The sequence below is a fragment of the Chrysochloris asiatica genome, unplaced genomic scaffold (genome assembly GCF_000296735.1).
Source record: "Chrysochloris asiatica unplaced genomic scaffold, ChrAsi1.0 scaffold00328, whole genome shotgun sequence".
Taxonomy (NCBI): domain Eukaryota; kingdom Metazoa; phylum Chordata; class Mammalia; order Afrosoricida; family Chrysochloridae; genus Chrysochloris; species Chrysochloris asiatica.
Genome location: NW_006408846.1, coordinates 2905486 through 2922737, shown reverse-complemented (window position 1 = coordinate 2922737; position 17252 = coordinate 2905486). Strand labels below are relative to the sequence as shown.

General features: G+C 37.4%; 1 protein-coding gene and 1 pseudogene across 2 annotated transcripts in view; one reads left to right on the top strand and one right to left on the bottom strand.

Moving 5' to 3' along the window:
• Nucleotides 1-9627: 9627 nt before the first annotated feature.
• CLEC4A (C-type lectin domain family 4, member A) overlaps nt 9628-17252 on the bottom strand; it is a 42517-nt gene continuing 34892 nt past the window's right edge. For both annotated transcript variants that reach the window (XM_006875465.1, XM_006875466.1), the window contains 3 exons: nt 12124-12275; nt 11283-11401; nt 9628-9769 (listed from right to left, as the gene is read on the bottom strand). In XM_006875465.1, the coding sequence (XP_006875527.1) occupies nt 9628-9769; nt 11283-11401; nt 12124-12275 (413 nt within the window). The remainder of the gene's footprint in view (nt 9770-11282; nt 11402-12123; nt 12276-17252) is intronic.
• On the top strand, nt 15295-16586 carry LOC102820488 (annotated as a pseudogene).

Sequence of the window (17252 nt, the reverse complement as noted above, 5' to 3'; positions counted from 1 at the left end):
GGAAAAGGAATCACGTATCACAGATGTGAATAAATTTGGTAGCTTACTGTCTTGTTTTAATCTTACAAATGGTTAAAATTGCATGGAACTTTGCTCAGGATTTAGTTACTTTTTTACAGATTTAGTTACTTCTTTACATCAATTTTTGTTGTTGTTTTGAAACACTATCTGTGATTTCCTCTTAACAGTACTTGAAGACAGTACATATGATTTGTAACGATGGAGCTCATACTGAAGAGCTCTCCCTCAGACAGTCTTTTGAGAAAGATACGAAAAAGGATGAGAAATACATTTACTTGTAGGTCCTAAAGCCCTGAGGAATGTATAGGCTTGCGGTGGCTTTCACAGCAATTTTATGGGCTGGCATCTATTTAAAAATTTTGAAGGAGCTCTAGTAGCATAGTGTTTATGAGTTAGGCTGCTAACCTCAAGGTCATCAGTTGGAAACTACCAGCTGTTCCGCAGGAGAAAGATGAGGCTTTCTGCTACCATAAAGATGTACAGCCTCAGAAACCCTATGATTACACCACCACCACTGATTAAAGAGTCCTGGTGTGGTGCTGTAAGATAAGCACTGGACTACTAATCATAACCCACCAGTCACTCCTTGGAAACCCTATACAGGGTCACTATGAGTAATAACCAATTCGACAGCATTTAACAACAACAAAGATTGTAGATGCCCCCAATTTACAAGAGGGTATGACTCAAGTCACCACCCTTTTTTTCCTTGGGAGCGTGAATGCTCTGGTCAAACTCTCTCTATTGCTGTAGCTCCTGCATCTGCCTCATCTCAGACAGACCTCCACTTGTTCATATGACTCTTTTTGCCCAGCTTTCATATCCAATCCAAGTTACTAAAATAACAGTGAGAAAATTTCATTAAAAATAAAGTGAACCTCAATAAATTTTAAAACATTACCCTATCACAAAGCTTCTTTTTAGATTATAATGCTTTAAAATTAGAAACCAACAGAGGAAAATCAAGCTGAAAAAATCAAATATGTGGAAACTGAGTAACACCCTTAAAAGCTACTGGGTTTCATACTAAAAGGAAAAACAAATATTTGTTGGTTATGTGCGGGGAGGAGACGGTAGCACACAGGGCAAGGAATAGACACATTATAGTTTGGATATTGGGGAGGGCACAAGAAGGGGAAGGGTGATGGAAAAACAAGGCAGACAGGAGAACATTTAGGCAGGTTTGCATGGGCTAAATGGAACAGAGGTAAATAGTGATGTATGCTCAACCTTGGAACAACAGGGTTCTGTGATACAGGGATCGAGGCATAGACTGAATGGGTAAAAGAGGGGAAATAATGTTAAGATATTTGGCTGTCTTATGAATATTGGTTTCCCTTGCCTACTACTGTAAAATAGACACTTGAGTAGGATAGAAAGGAATATCGGGAAACATGATTATGGAAAGCTTGTAAAACCATCTTTAGCCTATATCTGGCTAGAATAGGGGCTCTAGAATTTGCTCAGTGAAATAGGCTTCCTGCAGAGCCTTTGTAGTCTATAGGATCTTAGGTGGAATCCTGATCCCTATCAAGAACCTTCTGAAGTGGGACATTCCCACAAGCAGACCAGCCTGAAATAGCTAGAGGAACAGAAGATACTTCTTGGAAGAAAGACCAGCAAGAAAAATCCAAAACAAAAATGACAGTCTGATTGACTACTACAAGAACAAGCAAGTTGTTTGCTGGGGAGCCATCAAGGCAAGCAATCAAGAAGTCCCTTCAGGACAAATCCCCCTCCAAGACTGAAACTCAAAGGGAACACATGAGCAGTCATCTAAGCTTGCTGGTGATCATGTTGGTCTCCTGATGAGTGGAAGAGGAGAAAGGCAGCAATGAAGATATGGGCCAACTTCAACCATATTCCATAGATTCCCATCGACTTGGAGATGAGAGAGAGAGAAAAGGAGGGGTTGGTTGGTCCAAAGTGTGCTGAGACCTGGGGACTCCTGAGCCCATGGACAAGTACATAGATAGCCACAGAGGGCTGGAACTGAGAACAAAGCACCCAGTGAGGGGAGACACACAAGAATGCCCAAACTTATAGATAGTACCCATTTGACCCAGCTTTGATGGCTTGATGATCAGAACTTGACTAGAGAAAGATTGTTGTTGCTGGTATTAGGTGACATCGAGTCAGTACCAACTCATAGTGACCCTATGCACAACAGAACGAAACACTGCCTAATCCTGGGCCAACCTCACTATTGTTGCCACACTTGAGTCCATCAATGCTGCCACCTGGCCAATCCATCTCATTGGGGGTCTTCCTCTTTTTCTCTGACCCTCCACTTTACCAAACATGATATCCTTCTCCACTGATTGGTCCCTCCTGACAATATGTCTGAAATATAGGAGACTAAGTTTGGCCAGTGTTGAAGAGCAAATATGTCAGCTTGAGGACTAAGGTGTGCCTGACCCAAGCCATAGTATTTTCAATAACCTCATATGCATGCAAAAGCTGGATAGTAAATAAGGAAGACCGTAGAAGAACTGATGCATTTGAGTTATGGTATTGTAGAAGAATATTGAAAGTGGCATGGTCTGCCGAAAGAACAAACAGAAATATTAGGGGGCAATTTTTTTATTATTTTTTTTTTGATAAAGGAAACCAGTGTAAATTGCTATAATTTGATGAATTTGATCTATACTTATAGATGTAATAGCTCAAAATACCAACTGAGAGGGAAGGAGTCTTCACGTCCAAGATCAATCCTACCCCCTCTGCATACAGGATTGATAGGGATGGGCAACTTAGACATTGGCTACCTGAAATGAGGAGGCAATAAAGGCACAAAGTGACTGGCTTACAAGATTTCAAGAGGGAGTTTAGTTTCAGAGTGTGTGGGGGAAGGTAGAATCCCCATTGAATAGTTTTCATCTTGTCTAGACAGGTCTGGTAAAAGGAGATGGGGATAAGATTCTTATGATTCAGTGGTGAGTAATTGTTATCATGACTAATTGCAAGTGTCACAACTGTAAGGTAAATGTTTTGTAACAAAAAGAGGGGAGTAGTTAATCTTACAGTCCAGGAACAGAGAACCCTAGGACCACCAGGAGAAGAGCATGAACAGATTGTGGGATCCTATCCAGAAAAGCAGTGACGACAGAGATGAGGACATGGAGAGAGAAAGAGCAGCTGAGGACTCTAGACTCATGGAAAGAGAAAGGCTGTGTGCTGGCAGCCAAGTGCTTGTGGCCAGGGGGCAGGCTTGCAGAATGTATCCTTTGGTTGTTTAAATGATTGTATATTCCTGAGTGTTTCTGTGTATGTCCCCCCTGTCCCCACCACCCCCCCCCAAAAAAAAAACAGAGGGAATAAAAGCAAATACTGTTGAATGATGATGTACAGAGGAGATTTTAATCATTACAATGAAATGATGAGAGTAAAACTGATGTTCCCCCATGTAAACTATCACTCAATTCACAATAAAAAGTTGAAAAAAAAAAAAAAAAAAGCTACTGGGTATTAGAGAAAATTAAAAATCAAATTGAAAAATTAATTGAATCAAATGAAAATGAGAACTCAACATACCAAAAATTTTTGGTAGACAACAAAAGCAGTGCTTAGAGAGCAATTTGTAGCAATAAACACACATATTCAAAAAGAACAAAGAACCAAAATAAATGCATTAATGTAACACCTCCAACTATTAGAAAAAGAGCAATAAAGTAAACCTATATAGACCAGAAGGAAAGAAATAACATATATTAGAGCAGAAATTAAACAGAAAACAGAAAAACAATAGAAGGGATCAACAATAAAAAAAAAAAGTTCATTCTTTGAAAGAATTAATATAATTGACAAATCTAACAAAAGAAAAGAAACAGCAAATGATATGCATAAGAAATTATATGGGTGATGTCACAAAAGAATCAATGGAAATAAAAGGAAAATAACAGAATATTATGATGAATTGCACTCCAAAAATTTGAAAATCTAAAAGATATGATTACATTTTTAGAAAAATACAACTTACCAAAACTAACACAGAAGGAAGCAGAAAATATGAACAGATGTATAACAAAAGAAGAAATTGAACAAGTGAGTAAAAGACTCCAAAAAAAAAAAAAAAAAAAGTCTGGGCCAGATTGCTTTTCTGGTGAATGCTACCAAACATTCAGAGAAGACCCGACATCAAATCTACTCAAACTACTCCAGAACATAGAAAAGGATGAAAAATTCTGCAATACATTTTATGAACATAACTCTCATATCTAAACCAGTCAAAGCATCACTGAAACAGAAAATTATAGACAGATATTCTGGTACTGTAGGATAAGCAATGGACCTCAAGGTCAGCTTAAACCACAAGGTCAGTGGTTCACACTCAAGAGCCACTCCTCGGAGACCCTATACAGGATTGTTCTGAGTCAGAACCTATTTGACAGCCCATAACAACAATAACATCCCTCATAAACATAGATGCAAAACTTCTCAACAAAATCCTAGCCAAAAGAATTCAACAACATATCAAATAATAATAATAATAATACATTATGACCATGTGGGATTCATACCAAGTGTGCAAGGAGAGTTTCATATTAGAAAAAGCATCAATGCAATCCAATACATAAATAAAATAAGGAAAAGAATCAGATGATCATATCACTTGATACAGAAGAGGTATTTGATAAAATCCAACATCCATTCCTGATTTAAAAAAAATCAATAAAATAGGAATAGAAGGGCAATTCCTCAACAAAATAAGGGCATATATACAAATCCAATAGCCAACATTACTCTCAGTAGAGAGAAATTGAAAGCATTCACCTTATGAACAGAAACAAGACAAAGATGCCCTTTATCACCACCCCTGTTCAACATGTGCTGGAAGTATTAGCCAGAGCTATAAGGCAACAAAGGGAAATTAAAGGCATCTAAAATGGTAAAGAAGTAAAGCCCTCTCCGTATGCAGATCATATGATTCTATACATAGAAAATTCTAAAGACTCAGCAAGAAAATTATTGTAACTCATTGAAAGAGTCAGAAAAGTGGCAAGGTTCAGATCAACATAAAAAAAAAGTAAGATTCATTTACACTAATAAAAATAGTTCTCAAAAGGAAATCAGGAAAAAATACAATTTACTATAGCCACCCAAAAGATCAAACACTTAGGAATAAATCTAACCAAAGAAACAAAAGACCTATACAAAGAAAACTACACACAACTAGTACAGGAAACAAAAATAAACTTACAAAAAAATACAATGTTCATAGATAGGAACACTTAGCATTGTGGAAATGTCAACAGTACCAAAGCAATCTATAGATATAATGCAATCCCAATCCAGATTCCAACACCATTCTTTAAAAAGATGGAAAAATGAATCACTAACTTTATATAGAAAGAAAAGAGACATTGGATAAGCCAAGTACTGCATAAGAAGAGCCACAAAGTTGGAGGCCTTTTGCTTTCCAACCTCAAATCAACTACACAGACAAAGTGGTACAAACGTTTGATATTGGTACAATGATAGATCAGTGGAACAGAATTGCAAACCAGAAGTAAATCCATTCACATACAGTCAGCTGACATTTGACAAAGGGCCAAAACACATTAAATGGGAAGGAGATAGTCTCTTCAATAAATGGTGTTGGCAAAACTAGAAACCCATTTTCAGAAAAAATGAAACAAGACCTTTATCTCATGCCGTATCAAAAAACAAACTCAACATGGATCAAAGATCTAGAGGTAAACCTAGAGCTATAAAGATTGTCAATGAAAAATTAGGGGCCATTTTAGGTGCTCTGATACATGTCATAAATACACTGTCAAACATAGCTAAAAACTAGACCTCCTAAAAATTAGACACTGTTGTGCAGCAAAAAACTTCACCAATAAAGTAAAAAGAGAACCCAGAGACTGAGAAAAATTTTTTTGCAATGACATATTAGCCAATGGATTAATCTCTAAAATGTATAGAAAACTACACCTCCACCACTCATCTGTCAGTTTGGCGTACTGTGATGACTTGCATTTTGCTGTGATGCTAGAAGCCATGTTATCAATATTTGGAATACTGGTACAAAAAAGAAGAAAAAGATCAAAATGTCTCTGAAACTTGCTCTCCAGTGTAGAGGTACTAATGCAAATGGAAGAATGAAGAGGTAAAATAGCTGAACAGACAGTTTCAAAGGGCAGCTCATCAAATATTTTGCTCCAATAGAAAACAAAGTCAAATATTATAACAAAATGTGCAAAGATCTGGAGAACAAAACAAAAAGGGAAGTACACATTCATCATTTATTACGCTGGGGTAAATGGGGAAAAATTTAAGCTTCGATTTGCAATATTGAAGTACTCTGTGGGAAAAATGAAGTCCTGATGTGGCACTGTGGGTTAATGCATCAGACTACAAAGCCATTTGAACTGCAAGGTTGGCAGTTCAAGCTCACCAGCTGCTTCTTGGAAACCCTATACAGGGTTGCTATGGGTTGGCACCAACTTAATGGCACTTAACAATGGGCAAAATATTGAATAATGTAGAAAGCATCAAAGGAAGATGAAAAGACTAAACAGAGTCACTGTACAAAAAAAAAAAAAAAAGATTGATATTCCATTATTTCAAGAGGTAGCATATGATCAAGAGCCAATGGTACTGAAGGAAGAAGTTCAAGGTACACTGAAGTCATGCACAAAGAGCAAGTTCCAGACACTGATGGAATACAAACTGAAATCTTTCAACAAACTGATGTGGCACTGTAGGCATTCACATATGCTAAGACATTTGGAAGACAGCTACCTGGCCAACTGATTGGAAGAGGACTAATTGTGCCCATTTCAATGAAAGGTGACCCAATGGAATGTGGAAATCATTTTGTTGTTGTTGTTAAGTGTGGAAATCATAGGACAATATAATTAAGATTGCATGCAAGTAAAATTTTGCTAAATATAATTCAAAAATGGCTGCAGCAATCTATCAACAGGGAACTGCCAGAGTTTCAAGCCAGAATCAGATGTGGACATGCAATGAGGGACATCATTGCTGACATCAGATAGATATTGGTTCAAAGCAGAGAATATTAGAAAGATGTTTACCTGTGCTTTATTGATTGTTCAAATACTTTCAATTGTGTGGATGGATCATAAGAAGCTACGGACAACATTGTAGAAAATGAGTATTCTGGAACACTTAATTATGCTCATGAGGAATCTGTATAAAGACCAAGAGGCAGTTGTTAGAACAGAACAAGGGAATACTGAATGGTTTAAAATTAGGAAAGGTGTGTGCCCGGGTCACCATATTTATTCAATCTATATAATGAGCAAATAATCTGAGAAACTGAATTATATGAAAAAAACAACAACAAAAAACACAGCATCAGGGTTGGAGGAAGACTCATTAACAATCTGCATTATGCAGATGATTCAACCTTACTTGCTGAAAATGAAGAGGACTTAATGATGAAGATCAAAGACCACAACCTTTGGTATGGGTTGCACTTCAATGTAAAGAAAACAAAAATCTTCACCACTGGACAAATAAATAACATCAAGATATATGGAGAATAGATTGAAATTTCCAAAGACTTCATTTTACTTGGATCAACCATCAATGCTCATGGAAGCAGCAGTCAAGAAAACAAACGACATATTGCCTTAGGGAAATCCGTTGCACAAGACCTATTTAAGCCTTTCAGGAATAAAGATGTCAGTTTGAGGACTAACGTGGACCTGACCCAAGCCATGGTATTTTCAATAACCTTTTTTGCATGTGAAAGTTGGATTATAAAGAAAGAAGCTATGGTGTTGGTGGAGAGTATTAAAAGTACCAAGGACTCCCAAAAGAACAAACAAATCTGTGTTGGAAGAAGTACAGCCAGAATGCTCCATACGAGTCAGGATGATCAGACTTCATCCTTCATACTTCAGACATATTATCAGGAGGTACAAGTCCCTGCAGAAGGACATCCCTACAGAAGGTAAAGTAGAGGGTCCATGAGAAAAAATAAAAGAGGAAGACCCCCAATGAAATGTATTGGTACAGTGGCAGCAGCAATGGGCTCAAGTTTGGCAACAGTTGGCACAGTGCTTCATTCTGTTATGCATGAAGTCATTGTGAGTTGGTACTGATGTAACACCACCTAACAATAACAACAAAGGGTCATCCATGGTAGACAGGTTCTAACTGAGCCATTCAAGTTGAAAAGGGCACTATTTACCTAAGGACACAGTTGAGAAGGGATGGTGGAAATGATATAAGAACCACAGGGAGGAAGTGGAACAACTGTTATTACATGGAGAGGATTGCAATCATTGAAATGAATAGTGTACAATGTGTTAAATGTAAAACTGATGATCTCTGTATATCTTCATTCAGTTCACAATAAAAAATTCCAAATAAAATAAAATAAAGTGAAGTGCCCCAGAATTATTGTGTAAGTGATTCTCTGAGAGTTAAACTCTGAGAGAAAAACTCAGCATGTAATGGATAAGATCAGACCTCTATACAAATAGTTCATCTTACGATATACTTACAAGGAAAAGTGGCAGATTAAATGACTCGGCTGCATTGAAGTACTTAATGCTTACTCTCAAGAGGTCACAATTGCTGTTGTTGTTGTTAAGTGCCATTAAGTCGGTCCCGACCCATAGAGACCCTGGATAGGGTTTCCGAGGAGCAGTTGGTGAGCTTGAACCACCAACCTTGCAGTTTAAATGGCTTTGCAGTCTGGCGCATTAATCCACAGCACCACACCAGGACTCCAGGAGGTCACATTAGGAACCTCTATATATGGGCATACAAGTTTAGCCATGGCTGGAACCAGCTTTATTATAATTATTGCACTAAGACAATGAATTACAGGTTTTATTGTAAATGTACTTTATAATGAAGTATTTTTAAAGTAGCATGTAAGAACTTTAGCATAAAAGGGTAGCTAAAACAAACCAAAGCCAATTTTGAGTAGGATGCTGTGTTCAGAAACTGTACAACTGAACCATAGAAAATGATAATCAGAATATGTGAAGAGTATAATTCTATATATTAATTCATCTGCTGTGATCTCTAATTCTATTTCTAATATTCAATCTATAATTTCTCTTTGTCTATACCTGATGTTAATGCCAAGACTTAATAGAGGTTAAGAAGGCCAGGGATTCTGCTGGCCTAAAGCTGAGCCTTACCTAAAATTGATGGGCATTGTATGGCTACTGTTACACAACATGCTTTTAGTTAAAAGTAATAAATCTGAGCGCAACTAAAAATAATCATTGGGATTTTCTGTTCTTGACCAGTCCGTAAAAAGAGAAAGTCAGATAGGAGGAGTAACCATCTCAAATTCTATCAGTACCTAATTATATCAATAACTAATCCATTAGAGGTCAGACAAAATTGATAGAAGTTTCATGCTCCCTCCATGTATCCACAAAAGGACTTTAGTAGAGTCTCTGGAACATGGAAAATGTTCACTAACTGTATATTTTAAGGATGGCTGAATGTGTAAACTGATTCTATGAGTGGAATCGATGACAGCTTACTTAAAAATACTATGGACATTCCTTATACAAGATTTACACATAAACAAAAAGAGCAAATTAGTTATTTCTTTCATGATGGATGCCAATCCAATCACATGTCCATCGATCGAAAATGTTCCATTCATAGGTAGATCTTCAACATCTTGCAAATTGAATGTTCCTTTTGCTTACAATTTATATCATTCCAGCCCCAGTTCTTCTTACGGTAATTTAAGGTAACACAACGCTCCTTAGGATTACTGGGTTCACCAGGATGCCACAATCTGAAAGGGAGAAAAAGGATAAGGCTAGTTCTTCAAACTGTGTTTTGAAAAGGGTTAGAGTGTGAGGGAGCTGGGGTTGAACACTATGGAGTTCCAGATCAGATAGGTCCAATCATCCCTTCCCCACGTATGCTGCCTCCTTGTATCAAACACTCAAGTTTAAGCAGCTTCACATCATTCTGTGTCTCTAACATTTCCCTTGAAAATTACACTCACACCACCCAAAGTCACCTTAGGCAATTCAGGGCACATTAAACATCCTCCACCAGTTATCCCAGAAGATCCAATCCTCTTGTTCATCCTTCTCTCCTATTCCCATGAAACTACTAATCCTATGTTGTCGTCAAGTGCCATTGAGTCAATTCCAACCTCGTATAGGGTCTCCAAGAAGTGAGTGGTGAGTTTGAACCTCTGACCGTGTAGTTAGCAGCCCAGTGCTTCTCCTTGACACCGAGACTTCTTTAAATGATGGAAAAGATTTCCCCCTAGTCCCAAGTATCAATAAGATTTGTTCTTTATGCACTGCTTTTGAAGTCTGGAGAAGTTATGGTCTCTGGATATGTTACAATTAATTTAATTTCCCTCAGTCTCAGATTTACTACCTGCAAAATGGTGATTGATTAATGTGTTAAGTATCATTGAGTCATTTCCCACTCATAGTCACTCTGTATAGGGTTTCCAAGTAGTGGCTGCTGAGTTTGAACCACCAATCTTGTGGTTCAAACGGTCTTGAAGTCAGTACTTATCCTACAACACCACACTAGGACTCTGATTGAGTAACTGTTTTTCATACAGTTGGTATGAGGATCAAAGATAGTATTCTAAAGGACTTTGTTGTTGTTGTTGTTAAATGCCTTTGAGTAGGTTCTGATTCATAGCAGTTCTGTATAAGGTTTCCAAGACTTTAGACCTTTGAGGAGTCCTGGTAGCTTAGTGGATTACAAGCAGGGTCAGCAGTTTGACTCTTCCATGGGAGAAAGATGAGGCCTTCTGCTCTAGTAAAAAATTACAGCCTCGGAAACCCTATACAGGGTCACTATGAGTCAGAACCAAGTCGGTACCAAGTCAACTACACACAACCACCATCATCACATTTTTGAAAGTCTCATCTTTCTTTTGAGGGAGGAGCAGAAGTCTAGTACTTATCATACAGAGCCACCATGCTCACAAAACTAAAGTTCTTTTTAAACTACATAAATAGGAGATATTATAAGATTATCAGAATTTCATATTTTTGTTTTATGAAAAATAGTCATTATTTATTATCTTAAGTGATATGGTTTTTTGTTTTATTTATTTAGAAGTAACCAACTCCATGGCACATAACCAACTAACCAACCAATCATAAATGTAGTTAAAAGCGCAGACTTCAGCATCAAATAGACCTGAACTTGTATGCTTTTTGAGTAGTTTTTTATAGGTGTTACTATTTTTTCTTTTTTTAGTAGCTAAGAGCTAGAATGGCCAACTGTGGCTCAGGATTCAGGCTTCTTTTATTGAATTCTATACTTACTTGACATTCTTGTTGTATGGAGAATGATCTATCCACTGCCACTGGTCATTGTTCCCTTCTGGATCTGACAGCCCCAAATAGTAAGCAAATTCTTGTTGTACATGTGTTAATATTAATTTCTGATAGAGGGAAAAAATGGCCCACAGAGATTAGAGTATTTAGGTTGTAACAAGTTTTTTAAAGTTTTAGATGAAAGAAAAGAAAAGAACCAAGGCTCCAGAGAAAGCTACATGGCTTCTGACCATAATCAAAAGGTTTCCGTGACTGAGCAGGGCAGCATCAAATATATCACATAAGAATATATGGGAGAGAGTTCTAATCATGATAACACTGAATTTTAATCTCATACTCACTTGTCCACTTTTCTAACAAATGGTAGTTTTCAAAGTTGTACACGAGACAATGTACACAGATTTAATCATTTTTCTTTCATAACTTCAGAGATGCTTTAACTTCATTTCTGATTGGTAGTTGTGATTCTTAAAATTCAACTCTGTATCTCTATTCTACATAATATCCGTTCATTGTTAAATAGTTAATGATGCCTAAAACATTTACATGTTGAAAGAACAAACTGTCATTTAGGACTGAAATTTTCTCATCCTTCCACTTAACTCCCATGTTATATTTCAAATGACCTAATTTTTTTTATGGGGGAGATTTTATTAAAGCAGGAATAAGGTATAGAATATAAAGGTTTAGGCACTTCTCCTGTCTACTTTCCTAAAAGCCTAACTGCTACACCACCAACATCCCGAACCATAAAATCCTCCACTCAGACAGCAGAGATGTACAAACCCGAGGCAGGGCTTCTAGTTCATGATGCTCTATTAGAAAGTACCTGCTCCTCCACAGTGTTGATCACCAGCAGATGAGCTCCCATGCCACAGCAGTTTTTCTCACTTTCATTCCAAGATTTTGCTTCAGGAGAAATAAAGTAGCAGCTGGTATTAAATGCTATCCATTTCTCTGGACAGCAGTCCCAGCTTTTGCCTACATTGGGAAGATGGACAGATCAGTGTAATATAGCAAAGTGGTTTTTTTAATGTTCATATTATTAAAATTAAGCACCAAGGAAGACATATTTTGGGGGAAATGAATTAGGCATACTTTTCCCTATGCCTCTCACTAAGTACAAGTAAACATTCCTGACAACACAATATATAAACAAATATAAAAATATATAAAAAGACTAAGTGATAACAGACTTGCTAGGGACATTGAGACCCAGGAGTGCCACAACAGTGAGATGTCAGAGTTTCTCTTTGCCCTATTATGTCAGCAGAAACCAAGCAGGCAAGAGGGCACTGGAGAAACATATACAGAACTCTGAAACCAAAAAAAAAAAACTAAACAAACAAACTGCCAACCAAGAACCAAAACCACCCCTCAAATACAAAGACAAAGTTATAGCATTTCCAGATAAACAAATTAAAGGAATTTCTAAGTCAATTTTACAAAAAAGTACTAAATGAAGTCCTTGCAACTGAGAACCAATAACAGCAGGCAATAACTGGAGAATGATATATATGGTAACATCACCCCAAATTCAATCCTGATGTAAAAGCATCCAGAGTAAAACAAAACCACAAGACTGGAAATAGGGAATTAAGGATATCAATCTATAAGTAAGACAATTACAAAGCAAGTAAGGAGTCCTGGTGTAGGATAATGAACTGAATCGCAAGGTCAGTTTGAGCCTAAAGGTCAGCAGTTCAAACCCACCAGCCGCTCTTCGGAAATCCTATACAGGATCAATATGAATTGACGGCACTTAACAAACAACAACATAAAGCAAGAAGAGGAAAAAGTATGGTTACAGGATTCCAAATGGCGAAGAAGTCAAGAAGACTTCAAGATAAAACACTGCTTTAAAATGGGGAAGAAATTAATAAATTACAAAGTAAACTCAGACAATTGATATACTTCCACACTAGTCAAGAAAAGGAAAATCTATGAAGATTTGGTAAACATTAAAACTATGAAGAAATTGAAACTGAAAAGGTACAAAAAAGTAATGAACTCAGCACAGGAAAACATGCAGAACAAAGAAACCAGCAGCACCACAAAAACCACACACAGTAAAAGGACTGCAGTCAATTTCTGTTGTTGTTGCTGTTTCATGCCATCTAGTCAGTTTCGACCCATAGTGACCCTATGCACAGCAGAATGAAATACTGACCAGTTCTGTGCAAACCTCACAATTACTGTCATGCCTGAGCCCATTTCCAGTGCCAATCCATCTCACTCGGGGTCTCCCTCTTTTTCGCTGACCCTAAACTTTACCAAACATGATGTTCTTATCCACACACTGGTTCCTCCTGATAATATGTCCAAAGTATGAGAGATGAAGTCTGGTCATCCTGGCTTCTAAAGCGTATTCTAACTGTACTTCTTGCAACACACATTTCTTCTGGCAGTCCATGGTATTTGCAGTATTTCTCTCCAACACCATAACTCAGATGCATCAATTCTTTAGCAGTCTTCCTTACTCCTTATCCAACTTTCACATGCACATGAGGTTGTTGAAAATACCATGGCTTGGGTCAAGCACACCTTAGTCCTCAAACTGACTCTTTGCTCTTGAACACTTTAAAGGACCTAATGCAATATGTCATTTGCATTCAATTCACACATACCAATGCTTATGCTGATTAAATGCACCAGTCAAGAGACAGAGAGTAGCAGAATGGATAAGAAAACAGGATCCTTCAATATGCTGTCTATAAGAAACACACCTTACACCCAAAGACAAACGTAGATTAAAAATTAAATGTTGGGAAAAAATATATCAAGCTAATGACAATAAAAAATGAACAGGAGTAGCAATATTAATTTCTTATGGCAAAATCCAGCATAAAAGACAAATAAGGATATTAACTTATGGTTAAAGGCCAATTAAACAAGAGGACATAACCATAATAAATATCTGTACTCCCAATGAAGAGCCTCAAAATACATAAATCAAACTCTAATAGAATTTAAGAAAGAAACAGATAACTCTACAATAATAGTATGAGACTTTAATACTACTCTTTTGAAAAAGGATATTATAATCAGAGAGAAACTAAACAAAAACAGAAGAAATAAACAATACAATCAATCAACTTGACCTCATAGATTTATGCAGAACACTCAACCCAACAACAGCACAATACATATTATTTTCCAATGCACATGGAGCATTCTCCAGAATAGGCCATATGTTAGGTGACAAACCAAGTCTCAATAAATTTTAAAACATCAAAATACTACGAACCACCTTCTCAAATCACAATGCTATAGAATTAAAAATCAACAGTAGGAAGATCAAGGAAACAAAATCAAATACATGGAAACAGAATAAAACCCTGTTTAAAAGTTATCTTTGGGACACAGCAAAAGCAGTGCTTAGAGGGCAATTCATAGCAATAAATGCATAATCCAAAAAGTAGAAAGAACCCATATCAATACATTAACATAACGTCTCCAACAATTAGAAGAAGACTAGCAAAGTAAGCCTACAGTCAAAAAAGGAAAAGAAATAATAAAGATTAGATCAAAAATCAATGAATTAAAATACAGAAAAACAACAGACAGCATCAACAAGACAAGAAGTTGGTTCTTGAAAGGATTAACAAATTTGACAAACCATTGGCAAATCTAACAAAAGAAAAGAGGGATAATACACATAAGGAACTATATGGGGGATCTTCACTACTTATGGACACAGATCTGCTCCTCTCTCTGAAGTGTACTTTCACTTTGCAATGAAATCATATGAGTGAATGTCTTTTGTGCTTGCATCCTTGAGAAGCAGCAACTCCAGGTGAGTTTTGATTCTTCAGATTCCTTGAGAAGGGAACCAAGAGACATGTAACATCTTTGGCACCAAAACCCAGGAGACTGGAAACCTCTCTTTGCTGCTTCTTCCTTCTTCTCAATGTAAGGCAAGAATGTATAAGGTGGGTCCTTTTTCCAGATTCCTGCTTGTGTGCCTAGTACTGTCACTGCCCTCAGTCTACCCAAGAGAATGGCAACCTCTGAGGTTCTGAACATTGGTCAAAAACTTTATGAGGGTAAAACAAAAGAAGTCTATGTGTTGTTAGATAGGTCAAGAAAAGTCCTCCTTCAGTCCAAGGTCCATATTACAGCAGGCAATGCAGCTAGAAAAAATCACCTGGAAGGAAAAGCTGCAATTTCAAATAAAATTGCCAGTTGTAATTTTCAGTTGTTAGAGGAATCAGGTATCAAAACTGCTTTACCAAAAAATGTAGGGAAACAGCACATTATACCGCAATGTGAAATGATTCCAATTGAATGGGTGTGTAGAAGAATAGCAACTGGTTCTTTTCTCAAAAGACACCCTGGTGTCCAGGAAGGATATAAGTTTTACCCACCTAAAGTGGAAATGTTTTTTAAGGATGATGACAATAATGATCCACAGTGGTCTGAGGAACAGCTTATTGCTGCAATTTTTTGCTTTGCTGGATTTGTTATCGGCCAAACTGAAGTGGATATCATGAATCATGCCACATAGGCTATTTTTGAAATACTGGGAAAATCCTGGTTGGCCCAGAACTGCACATTGGTTGATATGAAGATAGAATTTAGTGTTGATGTAACCACCAAAGGAAACTATTCTTGCTGATGGCATTGATAGCAATTCCTGGAGACTCTGGCCATCAGGAGATTGAAGCCAACAAAAAGATAAAACAGTCGTATCGTGACTTTCAAAGAAGTTACTCTGGAAGGACTGCAAATGGTAAAGAAAAATTTTGAGTGGGCTGCAGAAAGAATAGAGTTGCTTCTGAAATCGGAAAGCCAGTGCAGGGTTGTAGTATTGATGGGCTCAACCGCTGATCTCTGTCACTGTGAAAAAATCAAGAAGGCTTGTGGAAACTTTGGCATTCCATGTGAACGTCAGATAACTTTCGCCCTTAAAGGACCAGATGAAACTCTGAGGATTAAAGCTGAGTGTGAAGGGGATGGCATTCTGACCGTATTTGTGGCAGTAGCTGGCAGAAGCAATGGTTTGGGACCAGTGATGTCTGGTAACACTGTATATCCAGTGATCGGCTGTCCTCCCCTCACCGCAGACTGGGGAGCTCGGGGTGTATGGTCTTCTCTTTGACTACCCAGGGGTCTCGACTGTTCAGCAATTCTTTCTCCCGAAGGATCAGCTCAGTTTGCTGCTCAAATATTTGGATTAAGCAATCATTTGATACGTGCTAAACTGCAAGCAAGCATATTGAATACATGGATTTTCTTGACAAGAAAATCAGAGAATGCAATTATAAAGAACTTCATTATGTTTTTTTATGAGAAAAATAACAAATGTCTAATTTAGGTGTAAGAAAAAAAATCATGTAAGATGAAAAGATTCTAAATTAGACAAAAAAAATAAAATGTATTGAATAAATGGTTCTCTAGATTCATAGATTAGTGGGGGAAGAAAAAAAGAATGTATAAGGTGGCTATCCCCTTGTATGTACTGTATGCATGATTTTCCTCCTAAACTGTCTCCCTCTCTATTATCTATCTCTCTTTCCCTTTCTCATTTCAGAATTTTCGGAGTCACCAGTTCTAGTCCGGGGTCCGAGGACAAAAATGCACTCCTTCCCTCTGACTCAAAAGACTGGGTGATCTGTCATTAGAGTAGATCCTTGCAGAGGTGATCCTGAGATTAACACCCCAGGTGAGCCTTACCCATAAGCACCATGTCTCAGATCCAACACACCTACTCTGACCCTGTTCAGTCTGCCTAGCCTCAACTGCTCTTGACAGTTACCTCTTGTAATCCTTAACTTTGAAGCTCTCTGGTGTGCAATCAATCTTTCAGCCTTTCTGAGTGTTTCAGGACCAGGTCAGAGTGTTCCATTTTACAAGCCTGTAGTTAGTTTCAGAAGGCACCTGTGACTTTTAATCGGATGACCAGTCTGAGAGATTTTGTCAAACTCTGCATACACCTCTTCTCTTGCTTCCACATTA